The 9143-nt window shown below is 38.4% G+C and overlaps 1 protein-coding gene across 2 annotated transcripts; it reads left to right on the forward strand.

Moving 5' to 3' along the window:
- The first annotated feature begins 940 nt into the window (after positions 1 to 940).
- On the forward strand, positions 941 to 7297 carry LOC131783133 (Krueppel-like factor 6). Of its 2 annotated transcripts, none has more exons than XM_066160451.1 (3): positions 941 to 961; positions 4658 to 4819; positions 5059 to 7297. In XM_066160451.1, exons 1-3 carry the CDS (start codon positions 956 to 958, stop codon positions 5800 to 5802), a joined length of 912 nt encoding a protein of 303 aa, XP_066016548.1. In that variant the 5' UTR covers positions 941 to 955; the 3' UTR covers positions 5803 to 7297. The 2 variants fall into 2 exon arrangements, with proteins under 2 accessions (XP_066016548.1, XP_058955856.1); XM_059099873.2 differs by lacking the exon at positions 941 to 961 and adding an exon at positions 3729 to 3747.
- The last annotated feature ends 1846 nt before the right edge of the window (positions 7298 to 9143 follow it).

Raw genomic sequence — 9143 nt, forward strand, 5'->3', positions numbered from 1 at the left:
CCGTTTGCCTTATTCGGAGAAATTACGCATACAAATACGGGTTAACAAATACGGTATCTAGCTATAATGTAAATTGCATCCGTTAAGAGCCTCTAAAGCGGACTTTTCGAGCGTTCGCCGAATTGTTGGAGCGCGCTAACGAAGAGCTAGCCAGCTTTAGAAACTATTTACGGTGGCCACTTTACATCATCGACTCAGGTGATGAGGCCAAATGTTATTGTAATTACCCACGGAAGCAGCAGCACTACAGTTTCTTCATAGATTTGCATCTTTTAATACGTAGCTTAAGAGGAAGTTTAAAGGAAATGCAAGAGAAAGCACTTGTTCTACTGTATTTATTTAGGGAGTGCAAAAGGTGACATGTTGAGAGAAGGTAGGAGGGTAGAGTCCGCAATCAAGCCTAGTGACCCTTACTACCGCAGTTCATCGCACACACGCACACCACACACAGCCTTTTGTCAGGCTTTCCTGAAAGGTCACCGTTCGCTATCCATACTCCTGGAAAGAGAGAGGCACCGTGATAGTTGGATGTCTTGCTGAAGAATATAGGTAAATGCCCCGCCCAGGTTTTAGCTTGTACGTGTTAAACAAGTTTTACATGACATCAAAGTACGTGATAGTGAAAGAGAACTAAATATTATTTTAAATGTAAGTTCAATCGTAGAGCCTGCGTAAATTGTTGCATCAGCGGCAAGTGAAAGATGCCATCTTGTTTTTCACGGTATCGCCTGAGGAGAGAAGTAAAGAAATCACGACTCAAACTGGAAATCTCAGTCGGTCTCCGTGTGGACTGTGTAGCCCGCGATTGGCGAGAGCGTGACTGACGCGGACGGAAGCAGAGCTAATCACAATTCGTCGAAGACCGACAGACTGACCTATTAATGTGGAGCTCCCCTGGTGTGCAATCTCAAGGGTGTATTTTGATCCATTTAATGGATCTTCCATTCCTAGCGTAATGATGGTAAGAAGACTAAATATAATGATATCCTTCCGTAATAAATATATAGATAAGTAAATAACCAGATAAATAAAGCCATAATTTAAACTTTTTGACCGAATCTCGTTTACTGTAAACTATCTAAAACATTACGTACACACTTACATGAACAGAAAAGTTTTCGGTTCCCTATAAGTTGAAAATCCTCTAAAGCGTTTCAGGAGTTTCAGTTTAAAAATAAGTATTGGAAATAAGTACTGGCGTCAGATAAATTAAGCTCGCAAATTTGAGCATAAGCTCATGAGTATCACTCCTGAAACCATGGCATTAAGCCGAAAATTACGCTCAAAAGTTTTCATTTTCTCAGCTCAACAATTCCGCAACCTCTCCTTCCCAATCCCCGCCACCAACAGGTAATACGTACTAAGGATGAAAGACTTAACGAAGTTCAGAACAACATTTCACTGAATCAAATTCCTTAAGTCTGGGGCAAGAAAAACAGGCTCACTGTTGACAGTGCTCAGGCAACAAAATGTATTTCTTGTTAAAATCTAACATTAACTGATTTTTTTTAAAAAGCTTGGTCATTATGCCTGGATCATACCAGATGCTCTGACTAGAGCATTATCCCCAAAATTATGCCGGCATAATTGATCTGAGACACTGATTCACTCTTTTGACTCTCGAGTACAGACATATTCAATATTTCTTACAATGAGTACCCAAACTGGAGAGCTCAGTTAAATTCCAATGTAGCGCTAACTCGTTACAGTATGCTACGAAGTATGGACTGAATCAAGCAAGGAATTTGACTATTACTCTCGGGAAAACCGTGACAGTTTTACAGTAACTAGGTCAACTTAAGAGTGACTGCGTAGAAAGCTTACACCGCTCGTCATAATTTTACAGTAACTTTGTCAACTGAGTCATTACAAAGAAAACTTATATCACATATCAACAAACAATCGAGGTATCTTTTTAAAGATTCATCTCTAAACTGCCAAACAGTTTTTCAAATGAAATGAAAACGAACAAAAAATTTCACCTTTGTCTCAAGCAAAGAACCAAGATGCTGCTGAGTACTGTGTCAACCAATCAACCAATCAGAGCTTCAATCTTAATCTTTAATAAAATCCTTAACAGCATGTGTCAACATTACAGTGCGTGCAAGTCAAAGCTTAGGAAAATTAAAGAAAGATGATTCATAGCTCTGGTATTTCCGGAAGACATCATCAAAACTTGAGGTCAAACCTTCAATTCTCCCAATCTTCTCCTGTGAAAAGCGTTAATACACTCGCATGATAAAATTATACAAAGATTCGTGAACAAAGTTTTATGAATCCATAAATTTCTTTGAAAAATTCGCGTTTCTCGTAATCTTTTGCTTATTTTCTGTATCTTAATAATAAAATAAAACAAGACCCTCCGGGCAAATTGCTCAAAGTACTTAATCTCTACAGTTCTTCCCACGCCATCGGAAAGCCATTTGAGTGTGAAAGCGAAAGGACACAGAGAGAGGTAAACACAGAATTTTCATACTAAAAATCAGACAATATATGCAAAGCCAAATATATGTCATTGATGGCAGATACTTTACCTCGAATTCAATTCCATAATGACAGTGTCTATGTAATCGGAGCTCTTTGTTAGTACTAGAGATTTCAAGCACAAGAAACCTGAGCATTTTTCGTCAAGGATCATTTGATCTCAATTTAGCTATCTCGTGTACTTTTGGTTATATAACATTTGCTCCAGACTTTAAGGCTACCGACTTCCGAGTGGCTTGGGTCAAGCAGAACTGCAAAACATGTCCGAAATACTCCTGGGATTTCTTGAGTTACAAGAATTCACTTTGGACAGATCTCTGTAGTGAAGTTGATTAAATTTACTTTTGTCGACATAATTTGGTAGAATTTATCAACGGTATGTTTGTCTGACAATTCTTTGCAGTGTGGCAGGTTTCACTTTCACACATTATTACTAACTCTGATTTTATTCTTCTATCCAGTCACGAAATTAATCTATACAAACAAACGCGTGGAGGAAATGTTTAATTTTCAAGATTAATTAATGTTGACTGTATTGCAATCACTACTTTGAAGACCTTTAAATTTAAAACTTGACAGCATACAAGCAGACTCTTCGAGACATCCACACAAAAGCGGAAGTTAGAAATAATCTTTCGTGGCAAACTCAAAACAGCTGATATTACGGTAGAACAAAGTCGCTATTCCACATACACCGATGTTGAAGACGATCTTGAAATTTTTGGCATAGGCCTTGTTTCACAATATTTAATCAATGTTTACTTTTGGAAACTGTTATGTGTCTACAAGTAGGCATTTCGCCCTCTCAAGAGCAAACTCAAACAATGTAACATACATAAACTTCCTGCGAAGGATGTATTTTACTCTAAACACACTGAAAGCATGTTCTGCTCGCCTGAATGCCTCAACCGATCAAGCGAGACGATTCAAGGGTGCGAATAACCCGTCAATATCGTTTAATCGTTTCCAGAAATATCGCTTTTCAGATTTTCCGCACGTATTGTTTTGGCATTCGATTGACCGACAAGATAATTATAGATGCAAGAGTTGGTCGCTTCGCTAAGAAAGGAATTTGCTTGGTTCACTGGCGATAAAAACAAAAGATAATTTGTTATCTTTCATATAAATTTTAATTTCAGAGATAGTATGAGAAAGAACAATGAGTACTATTTCATTTGCATCTCCCGAACATGCTGAATGAATGTGACAAATACGGCCACAAGCTAAATATTGCTGTTAAAACAAACGCTTCACTGCCTACAGGTATGTTTTCAGCGAAATAACTCGAAACCGAAACTCACCAACACTGACTGAATATTTTCACCAACTCTCTGATTTTCTTCGACGTTGAAATAAAAGATTTTCATCAGATCGGTTTATTTTAACGATTTTGACATATTTGTTTTCATTCTAGACTTTGCTATTTTTATTCCGCCGCAGAAAGTCGTAAACAACACTAAATTGAAAAGTCACGCACTCCCATGAAACACAACGCGTTATTCTGGACCAATTTCAAAAGAAAACATGACGTTTAATTCCTTTTCACGCAATATCCTGATTTCGCTTATTTTAGAGCGTGTACCTATGCATTTTCAGCACGTACGCAACAAAACATTGAAGATCAGTTCACCTTCAGAGAAGTGACATCATAAACACGATAACGTTTGTCATACAACCACAGTTCGCCTCATACGCTCCAAACGAGTCGAAGAACTAGGGTAAAACATTTGATATTAGGTTGCATTAAAAAAGAAGGTTTCGAGCCAAAAGACTTGAGGATCTAGCGACGAATTTTACAGAGAAAATTGTAAGGACTTTTTCAATACGATTGTTTGTTCGTTACAGCTGATTTTTATATCATGGCCGAAAATAGTCGCAACCTTATAAGGCTTCTGTTAAAATAATGACGGTCATTGGTCAGATAGGATCTTTTGTTTTGACTAATTGCGAGTGCTGACAAAGACAGTGTTTTGATTGGTGGATTTGAGAATATCTGCCAATCGTAACGCACATGGCGAATCGATAATTTTACACTCGGCACTTGCAAAGCACCCTTGGGTACCCTGCTTTATTTTTTGCGATTGATTTGAGCGTCGGCGAGTGTGTATGACAGAAGCAATAGTGTGTTGTGTGTTGTGTTATTCTGACATTCCTTCGTCTCACTCACCCGTAGCATCGCTTCACTGACGCTCAGCTACTCACTTCTACGCTACTCTCCTGCGACATGGATCTGCAATCTGCTCTTCCGTGCTCCTCGATTTTCCACGAACTACAAACTGTTCATGACACAGGCTTTTTCTACTCGCTTCCATCGCTTGAAGACGATTGGGCACAGGTACGTGTACGTGAATTTTTCTAATGGTTTTGTCCTTGTAGCTTAGCAAGCGTAACATGTGGCCTTTAACGATGGCTTTGGACACTTAGGAAGCATGCAGCCTCTTGCGCTTCGCGCGAATTCGTCCGTGCTTTGTAAATCAGCCATGTTGACCTCATTCTGTATTCCTTGTGTATTTCGTTTTCGCGCTCGTTTTCATCGCTGCATAGTATAGTATTTTTCTTAATTTTTCTTTCCAGACAAGACTAGAAATGGATCGTTATCTTTGCCCTGAACCATCATCTTTGGATAGTAAAGACTCCAACTTAGGGAATCCAGCTCCCTGGAACGAATTTTTACTTCAACCTTTTGACGAGTCAAATTTTCCATTTGGCGACGACTGGGATATCAAACCGATAGATTTCACTTCAATAGCTACCTTTCCCTCAGTGCCAACAGTTCTTCCAGAAACTCCAACGGAAACTAAACCAGCTATGGAGCTCCCAGTAAAACCTCTAAAGATCAAATTACCGACCCCGACGGGCTGCGAAGAGATTAGCAAAATTCCTAAGCCTGTTTTACCGCTAACTCCACCGAGCTCACCTGAGTCGCCTGTCGTTGTGTTTAATAGCCCGAACCAGCAGAGAACAGGCAGGCCAAGTGCGCGCTCCCCTCGCGCGAGGGGAGGAAATGGAGGTGCTAGAGCAAACAGCCCCAAGGACAAAGACTCAGAGAGCAAACGGCGAGTGCATCGATGTCAATTTAGTGGTTGTCGTAAAGTTTACACGAAGAGCTCGCATCTGAAAGCTCATCAACGTACTCATACGGGAGAAAAGCCGTACCGTTGTTCTTGGGATGGATGCAACTGGCGTTTCGCTCGCTCGGATGAGCTTACTCGCCATTACAGAAAACATACTGGAGCCAAACCGTTCAAATGTGTTCATTGTGATAGGTGCTTTTCACGATCAGACCATCTAGCTCTACACATGAAGAGACACGCATAGGAAAGATAGGTAGAAAATTATTCTAGGAAAAATGAATTTTGCAATTTAGAATTCATCGCGCTCGGGTCTTCATTCAAACGAATTTGAATTGCCATCAATAATTCAAGAGCAAAACCCAGGTGTGCGAAGTAGGTACCGCAAGTTGGTACGAGATATTCACGGAAACATGTGAATTCTTTACAAGTCTTACGCAAAGAAGCGATAGTAAAGCGAGTTGGGATAAATGTGACAGTGAAAGTCATCCAGAGGAGTAGTATTATGGAATAAGTTTACTCATTTGGGCGCCAAAAGAAGCGGATAGAACATGTATTAGCATAAAATCCTGCGGAAATGAAGCAGTGAATAGAGGCAACTCCGATGGGAATATTATTCAATTCAGGGACAGACCATGTATTATTCTCAAAATGAAATTCAACACAGGAACTTCACAAAATACGTCGCTTCAAGAGAAAATAAAAACACTAGGAAATATTCGTTCGCGCAAAATAAGAATAAGCCTCGGGGTATGTAATACCGATGTAAACAAAATTAGTCATTCGTTCATGTTGTACTATGCAGGCTTAATTCAAGTTAAAAACATCAAAAGAAAAAGGAAAAAACTAATAAGAACTTAAACGGACTAAGTCTATGATGTAAATATATAATTTTGGCATCTCTGTATCACGAAGACAGAAGAAATTAGTGTACAGATATATTAAAATTGAAAGGAAACGTTCTTGATTTTGTCAAGTGTGTTTTCAGAGCTAGTGGCGAGACCAATTTCATTTTTATTGTTACAAGTCGAGCCAGATGTTTTTACGTCTAAAATCATTCTCTTATACATTGTTTATTGAAAGAAAAGCGCTTTCTCTTTCCTGACGGCGTAGATAAGCTTGGATATGTGTTGCAGTGTAATCTTTGTTTATGTGACATTTCGTTGTCGTATTGGCTTTAGCTGCTTTGGCGTATCACTACATTTAAATGCGAAAAGTAATCCGGCTTTTACAATATCAGACCTTGCTGTCTTGTTCTGGCAACGAATTTAATTTAGAGCTAGTACATTTTAATAATAGCAGAGCATTAATTGCTGGCTTAAAGGGTTTCACACTTTTCTGACAGCAGAAAGTGTTTATCAAATTTACATACTTATTTACTTTGACCGATAGTGTGGAAACTTGCCTTCTGAGCCGACGAGACTTCGACGAGAAATTGGCCTTGTGGTGTCGTCAAAAGAGTTCGCTTGGACAAAGGGGTTCGATTTATTTATCAATTCTATGAAACCACAAACGTAGTTCGATTATTTTCCCTGAAAAGAAAAGGTAAAAAAAAAAAAACGCCTGCTACTGAGATCAAATTGGAAATGATATCAATTTTGTCGATAATTTTTTTGGCAATGACTATTTTTTGGAACTGAGCACGTTTTTCGCGCCGCGTCCTTTCTGTCCATCGAACGAGACAAAGTAACTAATTTAAAATGTGGGCAGCTGGACGTAATCATTAAACTTTAAAGATTAAAGTAATGTCTTTTTACGATTCTTACTCGCGACTGCGCCATGTCAGTCATGTGTATTTTCAACAACAATAACTTGTGAGGAGACATTTAATTTTTCTTCATCCTTAGGAAGTTATCCCTTTTATTTCTCAGAAAACCCTGTTATCTTTTATGATAACTGTGCAAAGTGAAGGAAAACCCTCAGTGTGTGATATTTTAAACGAGTACCCAACTTAATTTTGCTGTAGGAAATCGTTTTTCGGCGAATGCTAATGAGTTTCTTGCGCTGATTTCATCGGTGCCTAAAGAAAATTTGACAGAGCTTTAAAGTTGTCATAAGCCTTTTTCGCTTTTCCGTGCAATTAGGAAAGGCAAATGTTATTATTAGGCTGTAAGAAATTCCTTCCTTCCCTGACAGTGTGTTCATTATGCGTAGGTTGTTTAGAATTTCCTCGAAATTGCTTCCAAACAAAAGCTTGCACTTTACGGTGAATGAAAATTTGGTGTTCGTACTTTTATGCAAGGGTCATTTGTGTCATTTTCTAGGATGATTCTGCTAGCTATTGGCAGCGCGACAACAAGAATATTTATTCTTTAAATGTTCTCACCTTAGAATTCTTCCAACATTTTATTAAAATCATTTTAGGAAAACAAAAAATTGTTGGGACCATTAGCATTCTGTGCTGTATGTAATTGATTGAAATTCTCTTTCATTTCTTGGGTGGAACGGATGTAATGTATTCACCCAAATATATTGGTTGAAGACTGTATGCTCACAAGCAGAAATCTTTTGTATGGATTAATCGTTTCAAAATGAGTGTTTCCCTAGGGACTGTGGATTCCCACACATAGAGGGCAAATTACTGTCACCAAATTGCCTCCAACCTGCGCAAGAAGAGGGGGCAAAGATAACTTACTCAGCTAATGCTACTACACAACCTATCACTCTGCTGGAAATAGACTTAGCAAGGCTTCTGGAAAGTGTCATCAGCAGAGTATTCTTGATGCAAAGTTTTACATGTTGCGATCAGATTATTAACATTTCCCACGACCTTTAAATGCTGTCATGGTATACCAATTCTTTTGTCTCTAATTACCTAATGGAATTCAATTTACAGGCTTTGGCATCCCTCTGAGTTTGCCATTTGTTTGATCAACTTGCAAGAGTCTGTCTGCAAGTTCAATCTCTCCAGGAAATGGTGAAAATCATCATTATAACCACTAAGAAAGGCCCCACTGATATGTTGATGACCTGCATTCTGCAGATGCAAGTGAGCTAATGAACGATGGAAATAGTTAATTGAAGTCGGTCAGGAAACTTAAAAATAATGAATTGGATTTTATTTCTGCAAGGGCTTAGATATGTAAACATGCTGCTCTTGAGTAACTTGACCCAAAGCAAGTTATTAATAGGTTTTTATCTGTAGCAGTTTGTTTGGTAGGGTAAATTTATGCTGATACTGCTCAGATGCATGGCCAAAATATTCTAAAACCTAGGTAATTCTTGTTATTGTAATTCAAACATACACAAGTTACTAAATAAGAGAAGCTATCAAAAAAGCCAGAAAACCCAGACATGTTTACATTTCATTTAAACTATCCATGTAAAATAAATTTAAAGATCAAGCATTCAATCAATCAGTAGAGAACAGGATTGGCTCTGCTAAACCACAAAGTTCATCTTTGTGGAAATTTATTGAATGAGATACCTTTGAATGCTTTCTTTGGAGTGAAAAAGTGATAAATGTATTGTTTAACCATGGGCATGTTTTGAGGTATATTGACTGAAGTTGATTGGCTATCTGATGGTCAAATATTGACATCCTGTGAATGAGCTGAATCCCAACTTGTGTTACATTAGTGTAGGCAT

Source organism: Pocillopora verrucosa, chromosome 13, assembly GCF_036669915.1.
Source record: "Pocillopora verrucosa isolate sample1 chromosome 13, ASM3666991v2, whole genome shotgun sequence".
NCBI classification, from domain to species: Eukaryota; Metazoa; Cnidaria; class Anthozoa; order Scleractinia; family Pocilloporidae; genus Pocillopora; species Pocillopora verrucosa.